The sequence below is a fragment of the Carassius gibelio genome, chromosome A18 (assembly GCF_023724105.1).
Source record: "Carassius gibelio isolate Cgi1373 ecotype wild population from Czech Republic chromosome A18, carGib1.2-hapl.c, whole genome shotgun sequence".
Taxonomy (NCBI): Eukaryota; Metazoa; Chordata; class Actinopteri; order Cypriniformes; family Cyprinidae; genus Carassius; species Carassius gibelio.
Genome location: NC_068388.1, coordinates 1,336,250 through 1,360,556, shown reverse-complemented (window position 1 = coordinate 1,360,556; position 24,307 = coordinate 1,336,250). Strand labels below are relative to the sequence as shown.

The following is a 24,307-nucleotide window of genomic DNA, read 5'->3' as shown; positions in this document are numbered from 1 at the left end:
TATTATATATATACACAACAGGCAGCATCCGATGCTAAACAAGGACACTGAAGGTCAATATTAGTCAGGAATGTCTTGTTATTATAGGCTTGTTGTATAACCCTGCTTATTAAGAGCTCAGTGAACAGGAAGAATCCATACAGCATCACCCTGGACCAGTGACACCTAGAATCAGTGTCAAGTCAATCTGTTTGTTCAGTCGGGACGCAAGCAAAACTGTTTGAAGTCTACTCGTTCCAACGGAGAATACCGTCTCAATTCATATCCACATCACACATTTACGCTTTAACAACTCACAGACTCTGGCACAAACATCTTTCGATTAATAAAAGATGAATCATTGTTTCTTTGGCCGTCTGAGATTGCAGTATGGAACGGTTAGGATGATTTTTTTCAGTAGTGTTACAGCACACCATTTGGACCCAGAAACAATGGCTTGTGACGACAGCAGATTTCATCCATTTATTAACTTTTTACAGTCATTCACATTGATCTGAATTAGCTTCAACACATATCTACAATAACTGGTTTAGTAAGAGTATAACAAAGCCTAGTTCCTTCACTCATCAGAAACAGCGGCACTGTCGGCAGTACAGTAGTGTTTACTGTAGATCACATTACAGTGCTGGGCAAAAATAGGAATGGGACGCCATGCCATAAGAAGCACTGGACTAACTGGGATCGTAGCAGTTTGAAACGCGAGAGGCGAGGTGTGGAGGTCAGCAGGACTCATATCTACTGCAGTCCATGAAGACAAACTGGTGATTCACTGCAGCAAAGAGCAACTGAGGTGAGTCTGTTCTCTTTATGATTCAGAACAATGACTGATAACGGTGCACTGGGACGTCCCCGGTGAGGGCTGTGGAAAGCCCAGTTTGTGTCACCGCAGAGCTGTGGGTGTCTGTTTTACTGGTCTCTTCTACTGGTTTAGTGGAAGCTTTGACATTCTTACGGGAAACATCGACACACACTCACTGCAGAACTGAGAACAGCTTCAGAGTGTGACAGTTTGATGAAGCAGATGTTGAAACAGTGCCAACAGGGTTTATAATAAAGCTAATTTACTGTGTGTTAATGCACACACGTCTGGGATGAGCACAAATCAGGATTTATGCATGTGCTCTATTTCAAGTTTTCAGTTTGTTTGACATTGGACAGTGAGAGCAATATTTATTAGTGAAGTCCTCTTTCAATCTGGTTATTACATTAATTTAATAAAATGCATTTACACAACAATTTCAACTGTATTATGCAAGCTTGTTTCACGAAAGGGTAGAACAAGTACGTTAACTGCACCTTTCTCATATTTACAGTAGGCCTCACAATTCAGAGTTTATCTCTCACAAATCTGCCTTTTTTCTTGCAAATCTCAGAATTGTGACAGAAAAGGTTGCAACTACCTTTTTACTTCGTGGCAGAATCAAAAACAGAATTGTGAGATGTAAACTCAGGCATAATTTAGTCTGGCTGGATTTCGAGCTGCGTAAAGATGCCTTTGGAAATGTAAAAAGCTCTCAATTTCTTCCTGAATGACGCAGGTATAATGCAGTTTACACACAAATCATGAAGACTGAGAACCAGACTTCAAAAATCTGACAACGCACAAGTGTCAAGGTATGTGATTGCAAGACAAACACACAAAATTGTCCAGATCCTCCCTCGCACAAACATGATGCAGCGTCATAATTAGCAACTATCAATGAAGTGCGCGCGCCCACGCGACGAGAGCGAGCTTCAGATGCCCGCGGGGGCGCGACTCCGAGTCAGTACCATTCATCACTGCACTTAATAAAGAATAATAACCAACTGTTGTATATAATAGACAACAAAAGTCCTATATAGATCAGTGGTAATAACTTAACGCAGTGCACTCCGTGATAATGCAGATATCAAGGCATGCGGTCAAAGCCGACTTGAAGATCAAACATCATCATCATCATCATCATCTGCGTTCACGCAGGTAGTTGTGGTCTAGTCGTGCTCGAGGGAGAATGAGGCGGACGCGCAGTGGGTCACGTCCCGCCTCTGCGTCACATTCTCCACCAGAGGCGCGCGCACGTGGACCTCTAATTCGAATGAATTAAAAAAGAATGACGGTTTATTTGAATACTGTTAATGATCCAACGGTAGAATCACAAACGATGATTAACTTCAAGAGACGGTTATTCAGCATAAAACAGTGAAATCTACACTTAAAGACCTTAAGTGACGTGGAGACGTTGCGAAAAGGAACTTTTGCTAAATTAAATACACAAATAGCACAAAAACGCTTTAAAATGATCAGCGGGTTGAGGAAATACTGAGGGGAAAATAACCCGAACCTGCGCTATTTTATGACAGAAGCTGCTCTGACGATGAAAATCTTTGCTAGAACTGTAACTAATAACTTTGCTAACGAAAAATATAACTGGGGTTGATTTTTGTTGTAAGTGTAGCTCTAAAGATAAACGTTAACGGTACTCACCTGCGTTTGATGACGGTCGGCCGTTGACTGATGCGCTCCGGTCCGGATCGAGAGCTCAAGGTGAACCGCCAAACCGACCGGGAACTACTTCCATCCAAGGCACACGCGGATTGATATTTATGACGTCAAACTATAAAAACGTCACTATTGCGGTTTTTTAATCAGTATTTGATTATAACAACATATAGAAATATCTCTAAACTTTCTTGGCGGTTCGTCCCATTAAATAAAAGTCCACAAAGCTTTAAAGGTTTGATAAACAAAGCCGAGCTTCCTGATGGGGGGTTATGTTACGCGAATGAAGGAAGTGGAAGGATCCAATCAGAGCGCTAGACGAGGAGATCACGTGACAGGAGGATGCTGCTGTGTCGCAGTTACACTTCAAATGAATGACAAAGTTCTTGACTTGTTGATAATATAATATACATGTTTAAATAACGCAGTGGACGTGGTGCCCTTATAAATCTATTCGACTGTGTGTGTATGCATAGATAACCATACACTGCGAAATGCATGTACTTCCGCGTTAATCCATCCTAATGGTCGAGGCGCACGTAGCATCAGCGTTCATCTTTTAACTCTTTAATGAGCACACATGGAAAAGATTTAATGTCGCATTCGCATATATAGAGTCCATTAGTGATGTAAGGACACTAAACAAACTTTAATCACGAAATTAACATGTTTATATCACAAATGCCACTATACGAGAACCAAATGGTGGTACTATGCGCTTTCTGTACATATACCATGTTCTGTGGCGATACTATGTTGTTGGACTTGTGCCACAGTTATTCAGTGTCTATTTGACGCATATTTGTGCATGCACTATGCTTTTGATTGATGCATTATGGGAAATACATTTAGCAAAGTCATTCAAAGCGGTCTGGTGATATAAATCAGGTGTTGCCAGTTGATACCATCACTGTAACATTGGTACTGGCACTGGCTCGTGACATGCAATTGTGTAATTTACAACAGAAATTTAAAAATGAAGTGGTGCCTTACATGAATGACAGTGCATTTATGATTCAGCAGTTGTTGCATTTAAAGGGCGCTGGTCAATCAATAAGACAGCGCCCTCTAGTGTGCATATACTGTCACCGATGGAACTGGAAACATGTTTCTTTCTTTATTTGAGCTCGGATATCCACAGTCTGAGCAGGTAAATGGATGATAATGGCAGTCATAATTAAAGATCAGCACCAAGTTGAGTTTTAAGGATGCCAAATGCCCCATTTCCATGGTGATGAGTGAAAGAATATTACACATAAAAATATCTGAATGTTAACAAAATCATATGCATCTGCCTTTCATTCTGTGAATGATTCCCAGAACCGGTAGTAACCTCTGCATTCAATTGCAAACAAAATAAACTCTGTAAACTAATTAAACGTCCACTTATAATTGGAGGTTTATGGAGCATCTGCTGCATGCTTCACTGCCTTTATAAGTGCATAACACATGCAGTTTACATACTAACTTATTGTTGTGGTTACTGACAAGCACGCACAGATGCTTAGATTTGGATTGATCTTAAAATATCGATTTATGGCATTTCAACACAAAATTTGTTAAAGAGATGAAAATCGGATGGCAGTTATATATTAAGCATGCAGAATAACGAGGTCACGTGACATCAATGTAGCATACAAGCTATTTAAACTGTCCAGTCATAGTATTGCTCCACCTGGTGGTCTCAGATGGAGGTGATTCATTAGATTTACTCGGGCCTCTGCAAATAAAAGTGCACCAGTTTTGAAAACAATCTCAATGCAACACTGCAAAACTGTACTTTAACCTCCATGACACTGACGCTCAAACTAAAATAAAGGGAACTTTGTCCATATTTGAGGACTTGCAGGATTGATATGCTTTGAACCTGACAGTATTAAACAGGACGAGGATGCATCAGTTTAATGCATGTAGCATTTCATGTCCTGTACTAGTGTTGGTTGCTTTTTGAAGATGACTGCATTGACCGTCTGCACGTCTGTGTCCAGGTGAAGGTGTGTGAACTCACCTGCTCTCTTCGACAGCCCCCCGCTGCTCCCACTGCCCATGCTGACCGCTGCTCACTGACCGCTGCTCACCTGCCGTGTGTCCTCGTGCCTCTCGCCCAAACCCAAAGCTGTAAGCCGCATCTGATGCATGCATCGACGGGCAGTGGTCAAATCCCATCGTAAATCCCATTGATGCTCTCTGGATTGGCTGTCAGCTGCAACAATGTTCTGGACAGTGTCTCAAACTGTGCTCAGATTTGCAAAGACAACAAAGTCTGCAGTCAAAAACCAGACATCGCAATATGATCCACATTAACTTTAATGCTCTGTATTCTATTCTGACTCAGAGCCTGTTTCGGTTTTTCAAAGGAATTTTGAGAGCATCATCTGAGATAAATTCAATAGTCCGTTGATAAAGCTGTCTCCTTTAAGTCTCCTGAGAAATGAATCCACAGCATTTTGCTGACTTAATGTTTATAATAGTATACATTATTAGATGACTTGATATTCTCAGCATTTAGGAACTATAAGTTTTTATTGATTTTGCTATTATATAAGTTTTTTTTTTTTTGCTATTATATTTTCTGTTTTAATTTTAATGTTTTACCAATTAAAATACAATATTTGAATGTATTATTTTGTTTTTTAATAAATTATTTAATATTTAAATTTGTCATTTATAATTAAATATATATGAAAATAATTGAAAATAAGAGCTGTTTCCTTGGAATCCGGCTGACATAAAATACATTTTAGTTATGTATTTTATATATATATTATTTCAGCAGTATTATTATATATTTAAATACTATAATAGTAATATTTTGAATTATTTTTTATTTTTTACTTTTTTATTTTTTTTTATTTTGTTTACATTTTATTATTTTTTATAACTAATTTTGAGTTTTTTATTTTTTAGCTTGGTTTGTAAAATTGCAATATAGATTTAAATTATTTTATTACAGATTTAGATTGATTTATTTTAGTACTCATTTATTTATTATAGTTAGTTGCTAAAGCAACAATTCTCATTTTTGTTTAGTTTTTTTTATTTGAAGTATCTTAAGTTTGTCTAATATTTATATTTTATTTTATTTCAGCCTTTTTCAATTACCATGTTTTATTTATTTGTACAAATAATAGTTTTGTCTCACTGAACTGTATCTAAAACACTGGTGAAGCTCTCTCGTACTAAAAGAGAATTAATTTTAGAGCAGTTCTGCTTTAGTCGTCGGTTCTAAAACAGGAATTTGCTACTTTAAGTGTTTGTGAATAATTAATGCAAGTGTCTTTTTGAACAGGTGAGGAGACAGCGTTGTGTCTCGTGAGTCACGCAGCCGAAGACGAGCCGGAGAGCGTCTTATCTCTCATCAGGTCATGTGTACAGCGAGGCTCTTAACGAGGTAAGCAGGGTAAACTCTGATTAGTACAGTAACGGCCGAGTAAAGACCACAGTGACATGCATGGATCCAGAAGTCTGTGTTCTGCTCACATGCACAGGGATAAAAATAGACTCGGATGATAGAAATAGCACACTGCCTTTGGCTTATACACCATCACGACACAGATGTAGCTCTATTCCCTTCATCCCACTCTTTCTGTCTCCCTCAGTTTCCAAATTCAAAGTCATCATTTGGGATGATTTACATACAGTATTGGCAAAGCATCACAAAACAATGTTATAAAATCAGACTAAAAAGACAACTATTGCTTTTGAATGTAGTGAGTTTGATCTTTTTTCTGACAATATGGGCAAATGCATTGCTTTGCATCTCTCTCTCTCTCTCTCTCACACACACACACACACACACACATGTATGTTTTTGTGTAAAGTGTGTTCATCCCATAGGTGTAATGGTTTTTATTCTGTAGAAACTGTATATTCTATGTCCCTTCATCAACCCTACACCTAACCCTAACCCTCACAGGAAACTTTGTGCATTTTTACTTTCTCAAAAAAACTCATTCTGTATGATTTATAAGTGTTTTGAAAAATGGGGACAGGGTTATGTCCTCATAAGTCACCCTCTCCTTGTAATACCTGTGTCATACCCATGTCATTATACAGAGTTGTGTCCTGATATGATACAAAAACATGCCCACACACACTCACACACTCTCTCTCTCTCTCTCTCACACACACACTCACACACTCTCTCTCTCTCTCTCTCACACACACACACACACACTCTCTCTCTCTCTCTCTCTTTCTCTCTCTCTCATACACACACACACACACACCCTCTCTCTCTCTCTCATCAGCTGTAGGTCACATGACCCTCTCTGCTGGCTCTCACTGAGCATGCTCAGTTCACTCACGGTGTTGTCAGGCAAAAGAGAAGACAGCAGTGGAACAGAGGAGATCTGCGACAGATAAACACAGACAGAGAGAGAGAGAGAGAGAGAGAGAGAGAGAGAGAGCAGGAGAGGGCTTCTGCTGTATACTGGATGGTCTGTGTGTGCCGTGTCTCTTGATGTATTGTGTTCTCCATCCTCTGTGTGTCGTGTCGGAGGAGAAGCATCCGTCTGAAGGTGAGCTGGATGTGGGGGGGGGGGGGGGTCCTGGATGCTGGCCGTCTGTGTTTTCGGGATGCATGGGTATGTGGCGACTGCAGCGGGGCATTATGGGTGTGTTTGAGGACACACAGGGGGATGCCGTCGAATGCAATTATTAGACCGATGTATCAGCTGTGTGCATACGACTGCATGATTGTGAAGTGTTATTCCATCCAAAATATACAGAGATTAATTAACATATTATACACAAATTCCATGTATTTTACTGCATCTTAAATGTCGTTGTTAAATTTGCCGTCTAGACATCATTATTTTAGTATTTGGTTTCATGCATCAGCTGAGAGATGGTGTTCACAAAGACGTGTGGTGAAGAGAGAAACTGTTGCTCTTTATAAAAACAAAATAGCTGTTTTTTAAAGAAAAAGATGGAAAAGCTACTGGATTTCTCAGATGCTTTAGACCTGATCTGAAGATGTGTAGACGGCATGTGTTTGTGTTCAGAAGCTTTTAAATGAAGAATGAAACTGGTTATTATTCGTGGCTAAAGAAACAGAAATGTGTGGATGTGCATCACTAAAGGTTTATGCTTTCTGTGCTTTGTTTTCATGACAGTTAACAATTTTGCCTCCAAACAATTTGTAATTCTGTAATGCATCCAGATGTCTGAATTATTAATTGTATTTGTAAAGCAAGCAAGCAAGTTTATTTATACAGCAAATTTCAAACACAATAGTAATTCATGTAAAAAATAATTTTAAATAAGCATAATTAACAATGTATAGAAATAAAACAAGTATCAATGAAAGCAAAGAATAAACAAAATCATTATTTTTAATTGTAGATGCCATTGAAATCTCATTGTTGTGATACAATATTTTTAACGTATTCAAGTAAAAATACATGCAAATAAATTAAATACAAATACAAAAAAAAGAATATTATAATGCAAACAAAAGTAAATACTGAAATTAAGAGAAAATGGTGAAGATACAGTTTTTAATTCAATTGCTTGTAAATTTCACAATTAATTACAAAGAAACTGCAAATTTGAAAATTTGTTATAATAATAATATTTTCTCAAAAAATATTCTCCAATAATCTGTGTTATTTACTTAGATAATTTTTTCAATATATTTATCTATATCTAATTTCTATCTATCTATCTATCTATCTATCTATCTATCTATCTATCTATCTATCTATCTATCTATCTATCTATCTATCTATCTATCCTAGTTATGTATTTTATATATATATTATTTCAGCAGTATTATTATATATTTAAATACTATAATAGTCATATTTTGAATTATTTTTTATTTTCAGTTTTCTTTTTCTTTTTTTCTTTTATTTACATTTTAATATTTTTTATAACTAATTTTAAGTTTGTATTTTTTAGCTTGGTTTGTAAAACTGTTAAATTATTTTATTACAGATTTAGATTGATTCGATCTATCTATCTATCTATCTATCTATCTATCTATCTATCTATCTATCTATCTATCTATCTATCTATCTATCTATCTATCTATAAATAATTATTTTATTTTGCTATTTTTAATTTAGGGAGAAATGTAAGCTAGTTCTTGGCAGGTTTTGTGACATCTGTGTGGTGTTCTTTGTCAGCATTTATCAGATATGACTTATGCACAGGATTACTTGGGAAACTGCTTCTTTAAATGTGTGCCTACACACACACACACACACACACACACACACACACAGTGACACAGAAGGGGTTGTTGCTAGGATACACAGTGTGAGATGGAGGAGAAAGAGCAGAGCGTTATTTAAACGCTGAAAGCAGAGACCGTCTACATCTCACTCATCTGACGCTGGAGAATGATCAGTGGTTTTGCTGAAGGATTTCTGTCATCTTCTGTTGATTTTTCCTCAGAAAGCTCAGAGCTGACGTCTCCTGTCGTCGCAGAGCGCCTGTTGTTTTGCTGAAATGGATCAGAAAACCTTCACACTGTCAGAGATGCGTCTGTGAACACCAGAGCCGATGGTGAGCGTTCATTAGACACACACACACACACACACACACACACACACACCTCACCTGAACACAAACACTGCGAGGAGGTGGAACTGATGACATTTGACCTTTCACTAAGCTCCGCCCTCCTCGGACACTGTTGCTCACTCAGAATAGCCCATAAACATCAATCGGAAATTTGCTATTTCATTTGAAGTAATGTTCTTGTTTTTCTAATTGTACGTGAGATAGAAAGAATAAAAATAAATAAATACAGGTAAAACTTTGGAAATAATTTGGAAAATTCCTTCATAATACATGGTTACATTGTGCCCTACTTTTAAGAAATATAATTTTTTTAACAATGTATGTTGTTTTAATAGTTATTAAAAACTTAGAAAAACATTAGAAAAAAATTGTTTATGAGTGTAATATATTTTGTTTATTTCTGTGTATTGTTTTGTATGTAATACTACTACTACTAATAACAAATAATGATTAAAATATCTAAAATATTTTAACGATATTTGAAAATAAGAAGAGTCACTATTATGATTTTTTAAAATAAATTGCAATATAATATAAAATATATTATTATTATTATTATTATTATTATTATTATTATTATACCCACATTTATTTTTATTATTATTGTTATTTAATGGTTCCCAAAATAATGAACTATTGAAGTGATTAGCAGCGCTTCTGAAAAAAATTAGAATAAAAGTGCCTGTTTAACTAAAACTGCATGTGTTTTATTCAGGAGGTCAAAGGTCAGGGCTGGACGGATGAAGAATCAGATGGAGAGAATGAACCGGAGCAGTTTGTGTACGGGATTCAGGTAAAACTCTGTTTCTTGACAGGTTTCATCTGCCTTTAAGCATTTTGTAAGTACTTGTCATGTTAGTAATGTTGCTTATACTATAAAGCAGCAAAGCAGCGTTTCATTTTTCATTTCATTTTCTTCATGTGGTACTAGCTGAACATATGTATGAAATATTTCCTTTTGGGTTTAAATCTTAAAAAATTGGGAAACAAATCACTAGTTTTGTAAGTTTGGGATCAGACTTTTAATGTTTTTAAAGAAGTTCTTCTGCTCATCAAGAATGCATCTATTTGATAAAAAATACAGAAAAATACAGTAATCTTGCAAAATGTTATTACAACATAAAATAATAGTTACTATTTTAATATTCTTTAAAATATAATATATTTTTGCGATGCAAAGCTGAATTTCCATCATCATTCCTCCAGTCTTCAGTGTCACATGATCTTCAGAAATCAGAATAATATGATGATTTATTATCAGTTATTTGATATTTTTGGATTCTTTGATGAATAAACGGTTCAAAAGAACAGCATTTATTCAAAATATAAATCTTTGCTATCACATTTATCACATCCTTGCTGAATAAAATGTTACATTTCTTTAAAAAATGTACCGAATTTTAGAAAATATTTTTATTTTTAACTTTTGATTCATCAAAGAATCCTGAAAAAGAGTAACACAGGTTCCAAAACAATCTGAAGCAGCACAACTGATAATAAATCATCATATCAGAATGATTTCTGAAGATCATGTGACACTGAAGACTGGAGGAATGATGATGGAAATTCAGCGCTGCATCACAGAAATAAATTAGATTTGAGTCTATATTAAAATAGAAAAACATTATTTTACATCATAATAATATTTCACAATATATTCTTTTGATCAAATAAATGCAGCAACATTAAAAATCATTCCAATCCCAAACTTTTGCATCATCTCTTGCAGTGAAGGTGAAGTAATCAAGCGGTTTAATAATGTGTAATATCGCTGTGCACCTGTAGGGGAGCTGTGCAGCTGACCTGTACCGTCACCCACAGCTGGACGCCGACATCGAAGCCGTAAAAGACATTTACACGGACAGCGCTGTGTCCATCAGGTGAGAACGAGCCTCGCTCCACTTCAGATTCAGATCGGTGCATTCACACCCGATTCACACCCGATTCACTTTCACAGAGAGTACGGCTCCATCGATGACGTGGACATCGACCTGCAGATCAACATCAGCTTCTTGGATGTGAGAACACACTTCCTTTATGACCTGTGCAACATTATAAACACGGGAATAAAGTGATGTGTGTGTTTGTAGGAGGAGGTGGCGACCGCGTGGAAGGTGATCCGAACCGAGCCCATCGTCTTACGCCTTCGTTTCTCTCTTTCACAGTACCTGGATGGACCAGGTGAGGAACATGCATGCATGCATTTCTCATCTTAATTACTTTACAGTCATTTGATGTCGTTTCCTCCGACAGAACCATCTGTGGAGGTGTTTCAGCCGTCCACTAAAGAAGGCTTCAGTTTGGGTCTCCAGCTAAAGAAGTAAGTCAGTTATTAAGTTCATTATGCACTCTTTCTAATTTATGTATTCAGCAAGATGCATTAAATTTCTCTTTAGTGACAGGAAAGGCATTTATAATGCTACAGATTTCTATTTTAAATACATTTCGTACTTTGTGTTCATCTGTGAATCCTGAAAAAATTTAATGCATCACGGTTTCTACAAAAAATATAACTTTTTTTAACGTTGATAATAATCAGAAATGTTTCATGAGCTGCAAATCTGCATATTGAAGGTCATGTGACACTGAAAACTCAACTGTGCATCACCGAAATAAATTACAGTTTAACAGATATTCACATAGAAAACAGATATTTTAAATTATAATAATATTTCTGATTTTTACTGTATTTTTTATCAAATACTTAATACAGCTTTAGTGTGCATAATCACTAAAGAAGCTTACTGACTCCAAACGTTCCATTGGTTGTGTGTATTGGAACACTGGCCAATCAGCTTCTAGAACTGGAACACAAATTTGCATAAAGATTCTTCTTCGCTGCAGTTTTAGCATCAAGTCATTCTGTTTGACCGAGCTGAAAATGTAACAAAAGGGTGTTGAAATACAGGCTGAAGCTTGTTTTGGTGTGTGTAGGATCCTCAGTACGTTCACGTCGCAGCAGTGGAAGCACCTCAGTAATGAGTTCCTCAAAGCCCAGCAGGAGAAGAGGCACAGCTGGTTCAAAGCCGGAGGAACCATCAAGAAATTCCGAGCAGGATTGAGCATCTTCTCCCCGATTCCCAAGTACGTCCCTATTGTTTGATATGAAGACACACGTCATACACGCTGACAGTCTGATCGTGGCTGATGCATCTAGAATGGGGCTGTAATAAAATCAGCTGGAAGTGTTTTCCCCATAGGGAACTCAGAAAACAACTCTTCAATAATCAGTTTGAAGCACTGAACCAAAACAACCAACTCCAGAATAATCACAAAATTACAATAAAAAAATAAAGTGCAAATGTAAAAAAAAAAAAAAAATGTTAGCTTAAACTTAAACATTTAATCTTAACGTCTTCATAGCTTTTCAAGTAAATGTATCTCGATTCAAGAACATGTTCATATTCTTACTGAAAAACAAGACAAAAATACTGAGTAGAGTAAATATCTATTTTTTTTTTTTTTGTTTACTATTGAAACATTCTTAAATCAAGATATATAATAGAGATGCATGACATAAAATATTGAGTCTCTTTTCGTGAATAAAAAAAAGTGTCAAAATTATGTGATTTTATACTTAAAATAAAACAAAAACAAAAATTATAGGAATTGCCCATTTTGATTCCAAAAAATAAACTTTCTGACCCCACTGGCTTTTTTGGTTTCTTTTTCTAAGCTAAAAATGATTTCATTTAAAAAAAAAAATGTAACAAAAATAATCTTGCTTCTCAAGTTTATGCGTCTTGAGTTAAGAATGTTTAGATGTTTGTACTGGAAAACTAGACAAGAACACTCAATAACTACGTGCTGGTTCTACTTTAGTCAGAAATCATACTTAAGCTAATTCCAGCGTGAACTCATCCGCTGGCTGTGGCCTCCATCTTGGCTCCAGGTCTCCCAGTTTCCCCCTGATCCAGGACTCGGTGTTGAAAGGCAAACTGAACGTGCCCGAGCTCAGAGTCCCCCGGCTCATGAACCGCTCCGTCTCCTGTACCATGAAGAACCCCAAGGGGGAGCTGTTTAGTTATCCTCCGAACAGCCAGGTCAGCATCCCGTCTTCCCCGACTGCACGCTTTCTGCTCTCCTCGCTTCTCCATCCCTGTGACCCCTCACTAGGACCTCCAGATTAAACATGGATGCACAGTCCCTCATCCCAGCCCTCCGACACCCCCCTCGCCTAACACGGCTGGCTGGCATCTTTCCCATAATGCTTTGTCTCCGTTAACCCATCAGACTGTGGCTGTCCCGGCGGGCAGGGCCCCTGCGCAGATTACCACCCGCCAGCTGATTGAGTTGTTTTTCTCATCCCAGGCGGGCGGACACTGCAAGAACATCCCCACGCTGGAGTACGGCTTCCTCGTGCAGGTACAGCCTCAGAGACATGCATCAGTTCATCAATTCCCATCAATTCCCATGATGCACTGTGTGCATCCAAACATTACATCCATGCATCTGAACGTGTGAGTGAGTCTAAATACGGACCGTAAATCAGAATAAAAGGTTATAATCATGATAACCAGAGGATAAAAGCAATTGGCAAAAATGTACAGCTTTATTTTAGAAGTTAAAAAAAATATTAAATTAAATTAAATAAAAAAAATATTAAATTAAATTAGAAATAAATACTGAATTAATGCACACCTAAGGTGATAATATTACACAATTTAATTTGTCATAATGATAGATGATTACAGCATCTACCAAAAATGTACAGCTTTGTTTTAAAGTTTACAAATAAAATAAAATGAATGAAATAAAATTAAAAAATATAAAATTTCATTAGAAATCAAATAAAAAACAGAATTAATGCACACCAAAGGTGATAATAAAACAACATTTAATATGTCAGAAATGTACAGCTTTGTTTTGAAGATTAAAAATAAAATACAATTAATGAAATAAAAAATGATAAATTAAATTAGAAATAAAATTTTAAACAGAATTAATGCACACCTTAATCTGCCAAAAATCTTCAGCTTTATTTTGATAAATAAAATTTCATTAAATAACAAATAAAATTAAAAGAGATTAAAAATAATTCAATTCAGTCATACATCAATAGAAATAAAAATAATTGAATAAGCATAAGTCTTCTCAGTTATCGAAACTTGCTAATTTAATGTAATAATATAACCAACTTTTATATGCATTAATGACGCACATGATTAAAGCATCTACCAAAAATGTGCAGCTTTATTTTGAAGTTAAAAATTTAATTAGAGACAAAGATCAAACAGATGAAATAAGCAACAGTCCACTAAATTATTAAAAATGAATGCACACCAAAGGTGATAATATAACTGTGGTCTGAAATCATTTATTTAGTTTTTACCACTTTACCACTTGTGCGTGTGTTTATCTTTAGAAACTGTTCAGGTTTTCCTTCTTAAAATGAATTAATCATTTCTTAAATCTCTTTAGACTACTTATAAAGTATTTTGTTTAAAACCGCTTTTATTAGTTCAGACTGAACATGACGGAGAGGTAACTGAACCTGTGATTACTTTATAGTTAAAAGTGACAGAAAAGACATTTATAAAGTTACAGATGATTTCATATATCAAATAAATGCGGTTCTTCTGAACTTTCTGTTCATCGGTGAATCCTGAAAAATAAAATGCATCATGATTTCCACAAAAATATTGTGCAGCACGACATTGATGATAATCAGAAATGTTTCTTGAGCAGTGAATCATCATATTTTCATGATTTCTGAAGATCACTGTATAGACTGGAGTAATGATGCTGAAAATACAGATTTGATCACAGAAATAAATTACAGTTTAACAGATATTCACATAGAAGATGTTATTTAGAATCACAATAATATTTCACATTTTTACTGTATTTTTGATCAAATAAATGCAGCTGTGGTGAGCCTAAACATGAAAAAAACTAGTGTTTTGTGTGTATTTGAAGCCCAACTGGAACACTGGCTTGACCAATCAGCTTCTAGAACTGGAGCGAACTTCTTTGCAATATGTGTCCCAGTGCAGTTTCCATCAGATTGCTGATTCGCTCTGTGATTGCGGTGTGTTTCTCCATCAGCATCTCATCATCATCTCTGTCTTTCCTCCGTTAGATCATGAAATACTCTGAGCAGCGGATCCCTACTCTGAACGAGTACTGCGTGGTGTGTGACGAGCAGCACGTCTTCCAGAACGGATCCATGCTGAAGGTAAACATCAGCTGTCGCTCACGCCTAAAGCTGGGTTCTGTGCTCTGATTGGTCGGTTTGTTCCCGCCAGCCTGCGGTCTGCACGAGAGAGCTGTGTGTGTTTTCCTTCTACACGCTGGGAGTGATGTCCGGAGCGGCCGAGGAGGTGGCCACCGGCGCTGAGGTGTGTTTATTCCCTCCTCTGGTGTCCTGAGGTCTAGTGTTTGTGGAGTGATTGACAGGTGATGTTCATCTCTAGGTGGTGGATCTGCTGGTGGCCATGTGTCGCGCCGCTCTCGAGTCGCCGCGTAAAAGCATCATCTTTGAGCCGTATCCGTCTGTGGTCGACCCCAGTGACCCCAAAACACTCGCCTTCAACCCAAAGGTGAGCGTCTCTACTTGCACTCGTATGAACTAATGTTTGATCTGAACAGTGCACTGAACAGATTCAGATTGAGATGAATGCATCATCCTGAATAAGATTTCTATTGATGTATGGTTTATGATAATATAATATTTCGCTGAGATGCAACTATTTGGAAATCTGGAATCTGAGGGAGCAAAAAATCGAAATATTGAGAAAATCACATTTAAAGTTGTTTAAATGAAGTTCTTTGCAATGCATATCACTAATCAAAAATTAAGTTTTGATAGATTTACAGTATGAAATTTACAAAATATCTTCATGGAACATGATCTTTACCTAATATCCTAATAGTTTTTGGCATAAAAGAAAAAGCAATAATTTTGACATGTAACGGTCAGGTCACTGAAACACAAATCCGGCGCTAATTGAAAGAAAACAAGTTTTAAATCCAAGATTTGGTGATAATAGCATAATGAGAGATTTACAAGCAATTTTTCACAGGCTGCTAATTTTTATGACCACAAAGACCAAATTAGGGAAAGGGTTTCCAGCACAGCAAAAAGCCTGAAAAGATCAAAAGAAAAAAGATCAGTCCGTGGGGTCAGAAAACTTATCTTTAGATTTCTTTATATTTCAAACCCCACAAACAGAATTTACTTCTTGTTTTAAGCAGCAACTTGCTGAATTATTATTTTGCTTCTTAAGTAAATGTATCTTGATTTAGGAATGTTTTGATGTTTGTAGCAAAAGACAAAAACAATAATTTTTTGCAGTGTATCATGATTTATATCAACTTTAACCAGGATCAAATCTCTCCTCCTTTGTCTCTCTCTCTCTCTCTGTCTGTGTCTGTGTGTGTGTGTGTGTGTGTGATCATTGTACTGCTCCTGTGCCGAACAGAAGAAGAATTATGAGCGTCTGCAGAAAGCTCTAGACAGTGTGATGTCTATTCGGGAAATGACACAGGTATTCATTAATATTTCATGATATATCTGGTTTATAGTCCAATTGAGTTTTTTGAGGCACTGTTGAGCAATGATGCATAAATATTTATTCATATCTTATTTGTTTCTATTTGTTCATATAGAAATCATGCAAAAACTAAATTAAAGTATATATATGATTATATAATATATATGATGTTGATAAATGAGTTTTTCCATAACTGTATTTGTATTATCAGGGCTCATATCTGGAGATTAAGAAGCAGATGGATAAACTGGATCCTCTGGCTCATCCGTTATTGCAGTGGTGAGTTGAATAGCAACAGGCCGAGCTTTACACTGATTTTACCACAGTAAGTGTGTTTACACCTGTCTGATGGTTTATTGCTTCATCCGTCTCTCTCTCAGGATTATATCCAGTAATCGCTCTCATATTGTGAAGCTGCCGCTCAGTAGGGTAAGATGAACACTGTTAAATGCATGAACAGCTTTCCTTTCATACGCTTGTGTTTATCTCGTCTTCACTTTTGTATTTTGTTGCTGCAGCAGCTGAAGTTCATGCACACGTCTCATCAGTTTCTGCTGCTGAGCAGCCCGCCAGCAAAAGAAGCTCGATTTCGCACCGCAAAGAAACTCTATGGCAGCACCTTCGCCTTCCAGTGAGTCACACACACACACACACACACACACAGAGAATCAAAGTCACGTCAGAGCCCATCACTTCACTGTCTGCACTCGCTGCATACAAGAGACATGAACCAGAAAAGTTTGTTTCTGCACAGAATATTTGGTGTGTTGTTTTTATTACTGTTTTTATTTTGATCAAATAAATGCAGCCTGACAAAAACGAAAACATAAGACTTCTTTCAAAAATAACAAACTAGAACGCCTCCATTATAATCAAAAAGCTGTCTGCAGTAAATGCAAGTGATGCAGTGTGTCAGACTACTTTTTTTATAAATTAAATTTTTTCTTACAAACTACATTTTTCTTATAAACACATTTTTTCTTACAAACTAAATTTTTTCGTACAAACTATATTTTTCGTACAAACTAAATTTTTTGTACAAACTACATTTTTTGTACAAACTACTTTTTTCATACAAACTACTTTTTTCGTACAAACTACTTTTTTCGTACAAACTACTTTTTTCATACAAACTACTTTTTTCATACAAACTACTTTTTTCATACCAACTACTTTTTTCATACAAACTACTTTTTTCGTACAAACTACTATTTTCATACAAACTACTTTTTTCGTACAAACTACTTTTTTCGTAAAAACTAACTTTTTCTTACAAACTAAATTTTTCATACAAACAACTTTTTTCGTATAAACAAAATTTTTCGTACAAACAACTTTTTTCATATAAACTAAATTTTTCGTACAAACTACTTTTTTCGTATAAACTAAATTTTTCGTACAAACTACTTTTTTGCATTAACTAAATTTTCTTACAAACTAAATTTTTTCGTACAAACTACATTTTTTGTTCAAACTACTTTTTCGTACAAACTGCATTTTTTGTACAAACTACTTTTTTCGTACAAATTACATTTTTCGTACAAACTACTTTTTTCATACAAACTACTTTTTTCGTACAAACTACTTTTTTCGTATAAACAAAATTTTTCTTACAAACTAAATTTTTCATACAAACAACTTTTTTCGTATAAACAAAATTTTTCGTACAAAACTTTTTTCATATAAACTAAATTTTTCGTACAAACTACTTTTTCATATAAGCTAAATTTTTCGTACAAACTACTTTTTTGCATTAACTAAATTTTCTTACAAACTAAATTTTTTCGTACAAACTACATTTTTTGTTCAAACTACTTTTTCGTACAAACTGCATTTTTTTGTACAAACTACTTTTTTTGTACAAACTGCATTTTTTGTACAAACTACTTTTTTCGTACAAATTACATTTTTCGTACAAACTACTTTTTTCGTACAAACTACTTTTTTCGTACAAATTACATTTTTCTTACAAACTACTTTTTTCTTAAAAACATAATTTTGATGACAAACTCCATTTTGCTTTATTGAATATAACTTAATTGTTTGCCTCTACAGTTTTGTACTAAAGATCATTGCTTTCAGAATCAAGACTGTTTTGGTTGCATTTGGTGCACAGTGTAGAAATTGGGATCCCAAATCCCAAATCCTCTTTTCTATTGAGAAACATCTATTTTACTAGTTCCAGGGCCTGTTTTATAGCCTATTCATGAGAATCTGCCAACAAATCAGATTTATAAGCCTCTGATCAGGTTACTATTCAGAGCTCAGTGAAATATTCCCTACAGTCTTGACAGACCACCAGAGAAATGATGTCAAAAGAACAAAAAATAATGACAGGTTTATATCAGGTGGTATAAATTTAAACACTACTGGACAACACATCAGTTTCTTTTTTGGTGCTATTTCTGTGCTTTTTGTGTTATTTTTGTGGACACATTTCCACTTTTAGAAATAAAAGCCATCCAAAAACAGCCAACAAAAGACTAGCATAACTCAGAAATATCTCCAAGCGTCTGTGTTTAAAAATACTCTTGTGCCAGATTTAACAATCGACCGCTGTGCTTTTCCTCCATGAACGTTGCATCATACTGTACGAGATGTGTGAGTGATGCATGATCATAAAAAACTCACAACCATGAGTCTCCAAGTTCTTGGTCGTTTGCTTATAGATCTAAAAGTCCGGCACCATCAAGTCTCTGATTTTCTGGCCTGTGGGATTTTTTCAGGTGTTTTATCATCACTTGTTTCTCTCTCTAGTGGCTCGCATATTGAGAACTGGCACTCAGTTCTGAGAAATGGACTGGTCAATGCATCTTATACTAAACTGCAGGTATGTAAGTGACATCTCCTCGTGGGACAGCTCATGCTCTCTGCTATCTTTCTCTTGTTTTCCAGAACAAATATCTAAAAGAATTATTAAACCACATTTACTTCCGAAGCAAAGTGGCATGAGGCTTGTTTTCTAAGAAAGTGACTTTATGTGTAAAACAAGAAAAGTATCTACTAATGGGGTCAGAAAAATCTACTTAATTCCAAGGGAGAGGCTTATTTTCTGACTGGTTGATATTTTTCTTGTTTCAAACTAAAGCTTACTTAAGTTTGATCAGAAAACAGGACTTGTTTTCATCTTTATTTAAGAATATTTAAATATTTGTGGGGGAAAACAAAACAGAAATGCTAAGAACTAACATCAGTCTGAGGCGTCCACTTATAATCTTTGAAAATAATAGTTATTTTTGCATTTTTTGTCCAATGTTTAATTCTCACTGAATTCTCAACGATTTCCTTTGTATTCTTGTCTTGTTTTCCAGAGCGAATTTCTAAACATGCAAAAATCAACATGCATTTATTTGAAATGCAAAATGGCAAAAGCGTTTAATGAGAAACTAATCAATATGAAGTGAGCTTATGTTTAAAACAACAAAATATCAGTCAATAATAAACTACGTTTCTTTTTCTGAATAATCAATGCTTTTTCTTTGTTTCGAGTATAAACTTTTTCGTTTTTCAGAAAATGTTATCTTTTTGATGTTATTATCTTGATTTTAAGAATATTTAGATATTTTTACTTCCCCTTCAACATCTTTAAAAAAAATATGAACTTTGTATCTTTAATCCAATTTAGTGTAAAAATGATGTTATTACAAATCATAGCAGGTTTACGTCTGGTTCGTTCATCACACTGGAAAAAGAAGGTCAAGATGCAATGCATTGTGAGATACACCACATTATGCAAATATGCTAAAAATAAATGTCGTTCTCAAGCTTGCATTAACTGAAGACTTCGGGATCAGTGATGTTCGATGAGGTTTCTAGAGCGTTTGTGTTCAACACTGAAGATGAAGCTTGCCAGGAAAACTAAGAGCTTTCCATTCATTCTCCTGGAACGACGTCCATCTTTAAATGCATTCAGTCGTACAGCTTTAAATGCATCTTCACAGGAAACCATCATCATCATCATCATCCTCACCTTCTGTATTCTTTCCTTTCATGCTTTCGTTCATCTCCCTCCATGCTTTCTTCTTCTTTTATTGAATGCATCCCATCAGACGTCTGTGACGTGTTTCTCTTCTGTCACGGGGAGCGTGTGCAGAGCGTGTAACTCTCTCCTCCTCTTCTTCTTCTCTTTCATCAAAGCTGCATGGAGCAGCGTACGGGAAGGGCATCTATCTGAGCCCCATTTCCAGTATTTCCTTTGGATACTCAGGTAGGATCCAGACCGGTGTCCTCTGTGTTTCTCTGTGGGTTCCTCATCACATCTCGGTCTGTAACAAACACCTCGTCTGTTTCCTGATCCGTGTGAATGCTTTTATTCTTGTATGTGCTGGATTTAGTTTTTCCTTTTCCAATCTGCAAACAAACATTTTCTTCAAGTATCCCTACAACAAAATATATTGATACAACTGATTGTATTGATACTTGATACAATCGGTTTCTTCCTCTGTATTCTTGTCATGTTGTTGCAGATTTAAATATTGTAACATTCATTTATTTGAGAAGCAAAATGACTTGACATTAATAGATATTAAGTCTTGTTTTATGAAGAATGTAATTGTAGAAATGTAAAAAAGGCAAATAAATAAATACATTCTAGGAGTAAGATGTGGTAAGAAAAATAAAGTTTATTTAAAGGGAAAACAAGATTATTATTTTCTTTTTTTTTAAGCACAGTTTTTCAGAAAATAAGTCTTTTATCTAATGTCATTAGTAATTGCATCTTAATTTAAGAATGTTAAGATATTTTTACTGGAAAAATGAAATCTTGGGTAAAAAATATATTTAAAAAAATAATACTTTTTTTATTTTTATTATTATTATTAATTTTCTAAAAGCAAATCATAAAATCTCTTGCAATGTTACCTGAATTTTTTTTTTTTTTTTTTTTTTTTTTACTGAAAAACAAGTCAAATCTGACTATAAATAAAAAACACACACACACACATTGCAAAATCAACCACCCAATGCACTTTTTGTTAATATAGCTGTCAAAAATGTCTAAGTAATAAATTCTAGAAAGAACGACACTGAGCACATACTATAGATTAAATTTACTTATATTCTAAGAATAAGAAAAGTTGCATAAAAACACTGACCGATTCTGTTCAAGGGATGAATGCAAGATTGAATGTTGATCGATTGATTGATTTTATTTCAGGAATGGGGAAGGGGCAGCATCGCATGCCCACTAAAGATGAGTTAGTCCAGCGATATAATCGAATGAACACCATGCCACAGGTACGACAGAAGCATTAGAAGCATGTGCTCAGAGTCTCAGAGGAGTAAATAAGAGTTATTTGTCCTTTAACAGAGTCGTCCCATTCACTCACGCTTCCTCCAGAGCAGGAACTTAAACTGCATCGCTCTCTGTGAAGGTGAAACCTGCTCTTGCAATTCAGTTTGAATATCTATTGCTTGATGGCTTCCCTCGTGTGAGCTGAAATCCTGTTTCTCAAGCAAGACTGACACACGGACTGACGACTGTGTTTCTGTGCTGACAGTGATCACGTCTAAAGACCTGCAGAAGCATGGGAACATCTGGGTGTGTCCGGTGTCTGACCACGTCTGCACACGCTTCTTCTTCGTGTGAGGAATCTACGGAAGCCCACAGAGGCCACGCATTTCTCTTGTTTTCTTCTGATCTCAACTTAGTTTTCTTGTGGATCCTTGACATAAAAAACTGGTTGTTTTCTCGTGATCGGGATTCAATTTTCTGTGCACTAGAATAAAATAATAAATAATAATAAGACTGTGTATTTTTAGTATCATAAGTTTTTATGAATTTATCATAGTTTTTATGAATATTTTTTCTTTTATTTTTTATACTTTAGTTAAAGTTTTATTAATTTTGTTGTGGGTTTTTATCATTTTTTGGGTTGTCATTTTTGTTTTTATTATATCATTTTTATACATTTTTGTTCCTGTTTCAGTTATTTTAGTACCAAGATAAACTAAATTAAAATGAAAAATATAGATTTTTTTAAATATTTAATTTCATTTTGGTGTGTTTTACTTCTTACATGATTAATCTATAGCACTTAATAGGCAAAGGTACACATGCCTGAGGTATAAGCTTAATTAAATTCATTAATTAATTAGAGCTATTGTTTTGATACTGGGTCGGATGTTTATGTCAAGATCAAAAGAAACAAATATTTTGTTATGATCAGAAGAAAAAATGTTTTCAAGTACAAATATCAAAACATTCATGAATCAAGAAACATTTACTTGAGAAGCAAATTTGCATAAGAAATTATTTTTTTCTTAAAAAAAAGATGATTTTCTCTCGTTTATGCAAAAACTCTGTTAATTTTGATGCATTTTTCAGAAAACAAGATTTAAGAAAGTTTAGGTATTTGTACTGGAAAACAGAAAAAATACTTTTGCAGTGATTTGAAAAAAAAAAGTAAATAATATATATATATATATATATATATATATATACACACACACACACAAAGCAGGGACTGCTTTATAAATAACCTATGCATATATATTATCATAAAAAAATTGTGGCATGCACAGGCGGTTTGATATATGATTATGTAAATATATATATATATATTTTTTTTTAATGTGTTTTTGTCATTTTTATTTTCTTTTTTTATAGCTTTATTTGTAATTATTTAAGCTTTAGTTTTAGTTATTTTAATACTTGAACATATTTTTTCGAAAAAAGAGCGAAATTACTCTTTTTTTTTTTAATAGTAGTTATATTTAGTTTTATTTCAGCTTTATTGCCACTAACGAAAACGCTTTGCATAGTTTCAGCTAACAATAAGAACACTAATAGGCCACTGTCAAGTGAAAGCCGCTCACAAAGCATGAATATATTGAAGTGTAACATATGAAATATTGTTTTAATGTGATCGGTGTGTGTGTGTGTGTGTCAGGTACGAGGACGGTCAGGTGGGAGATGCTAACATTAACACACAGGAGCCTAAGATCCAGAAGGAGATCATGCGTGTGATCGGCACCCAGATCTACTCCAGCTGAAGGAGGACTTTCCTGAGAGTGACACGTTTAAGGGATAAGCCCCGCCCACAACCCTTCGACTTCCCACAGAGCCGCTGTCAATCAAAAACAGCCTGGCGCCTGATTGGACGAGACGGTTGGCCAATGAACTCGCAGGAGCGTGAAGTCGCACCTGTTGCTCGTTTGATCCTCTTCATAGCAGTTCGATGGATCTATACACATACAAACAAGAACGTCGTTTAAAAATGTTTATTATTGGATGTAAATGATGAATCTGTGTTCGTATCTTCTTCATCTGTCTCCTCCGCTGCTCTTTCTGACTGATGACATTTATTAATATCCCAGATGTATTTATCTAGAAGTCTCCTGCTGGAAACAATTTCCTGTCGTTCGTTGATTTATCGCCCGACAGATCACGGATGAGAGGACGTCGTTACTCACGTTTAGACTTTTCTCTTTTACGTGACGCCGTTTTGATGCCGTCATCAGGCTTTATTTGGATTCTCAGACATTCCCAGGGCTTGTGGGTAATTTTTCACAAACCCTGCAGAGGGAAGATGTACAGTTGCAGTCAAACATTTGGAAAAAAATTTTCCAATAGTAAAGTGTGCAAACTTAATTATTGTGTAAATGCATTTGCATTTGTTGTCAAAATTTGAAATTAATTTTATTATTTATTTATAATCTATAACTAATTTCATGCACAGTGGTAATTGATGGTGTGTTATGTCCCAAGGATTCAAAATAATCATAAAAGGATCACAAATGATGCATAATAAATACATTTAAAAAATAACAACAAAAGCAAAGAATAGAAATTATTCTAGTT

At 35.2% G+C, this 24,307-nt stretch overlaps 2 protein-coding genes across 13 annotated transcripts in view; one reads left to right on the top strand and one right to left on the bottom strand.

Moving 5' to 3' along the window:
• The window catches only part of pkma (pyruvate kinase M1/2a), a 10,569-nt gene extending 7,941 nt beyond the window's left edge, over positions 1-2,628 (bottom strand). For both annotated transcript variants that reach the window (XM_052531949.1, XM_052531948.1), the window contains exon 1: positions 2,465-2,628. The gene's annotated coding sequence lies outside the window, so the exon portion shown is untranslated. The remainder of the gene's footprint in view (positions 1-2,464) is intronic.
• Positions 673-24,307, top strand: part of LOC127934513 (protein mono-ADP-ribosyltransferase PARP6-like) — a 24,355-nt gene continuing 720 nt past the window's right edge. The window contains exons 1-27 of one of the 11 annotated variants that reach the window (XM_052531943.1): positions 673-790; positions 1,539-1,614; positions 4,468-4,597; positions 5,769-5,870; positions 6,730-6,999; positions 8,882-8,992; positions 9,726-9,803; positions 10,796-10,890; positions 10,968-11,028; positions 11,101-11,191; positions 11,264-11,330; positions 11,945-12,094; positions 12,903-13,053; positions 13,322-13,375; positions 15,093-15,188; positions 15,259-15,351; positions 15,427-15,552; positions 16,435-16,500; positions 16,718-16,785; positions 16,887-16,935; positions 17,028-17,137; positions 19,264-19,336; positions 20,644-20,713; positions 21,662-21,741; positions 21,815-21,878; positions 22,005-22,089; positions 23,397-24,307. The exon at positions 23,397-24,307 is cut by the window's right edge and continues 720 nt beyond it. In XM_052531943.1, the coding sequence (XP_052387903.1) occupies positions 8,990-8,992; positions 9,726-9,803; positions 10,796-10,890; positions 10,968-11,028; positions 11,101-11,191; positions 11,264-11,330; positions 11,945-12,094; positions 12,903-13,053; positions 13,322-13,375; positions 15,093-15,188; positions 15,259-15,351; positions 15,427-15,552; positions 16,435-16,500; positions 16,718-16,785; positions 16,887-16,935; positions 17,028-17,137; positions 19,264-19,336; positions 20,644-20,713; positions 21,662-21,741; positions 21,815-21,878; positions 22,005-22,089; positions 23,397-23,499 (1,833 nt within the window). In that variant the 5' untranslated portion in view covers positions 673-790; positions 1,539-1,614; positions 4,468-4,597; ... (1 more) ...; positions 6,730-6,999; positions 8,882-8,989 and the 3' untranslated portion in view covers positions 23,500-24,307. Of the gene's footprint in view, positions 791-1,325; positions 1,615-4,467; positions 4,598-5,768; positions 5,871-6,729; positions 7,000-8,881; positions 8,993-9,725; positions 9,804-10,795; positions 10,891-10,967; positions 11,029-11,100; positions 11,192-11,263; positions 11,331-11,944; positions 12,095-12,860; positions 13,054-13,243; positions 13,376-15,092; positions 15,189-15,258; positions 15,352-15,426; positions 15,553-16,434; positions 16,501-16,717; positions 16,786-16,886; positions 16,936-17,024; positions 17,138-19,263; positions 19,337-20,643; positions 20,714-21,661; positions 21,742-21,814; positions 21,879-22,004; positions 22,090-23,396 lie in introns of those variants that run through there. The other 10 variants (XM_052531942.1, XM_052531940.1, XM_052531941.1 and 7 more) reach the window with 10 other exon arrangements.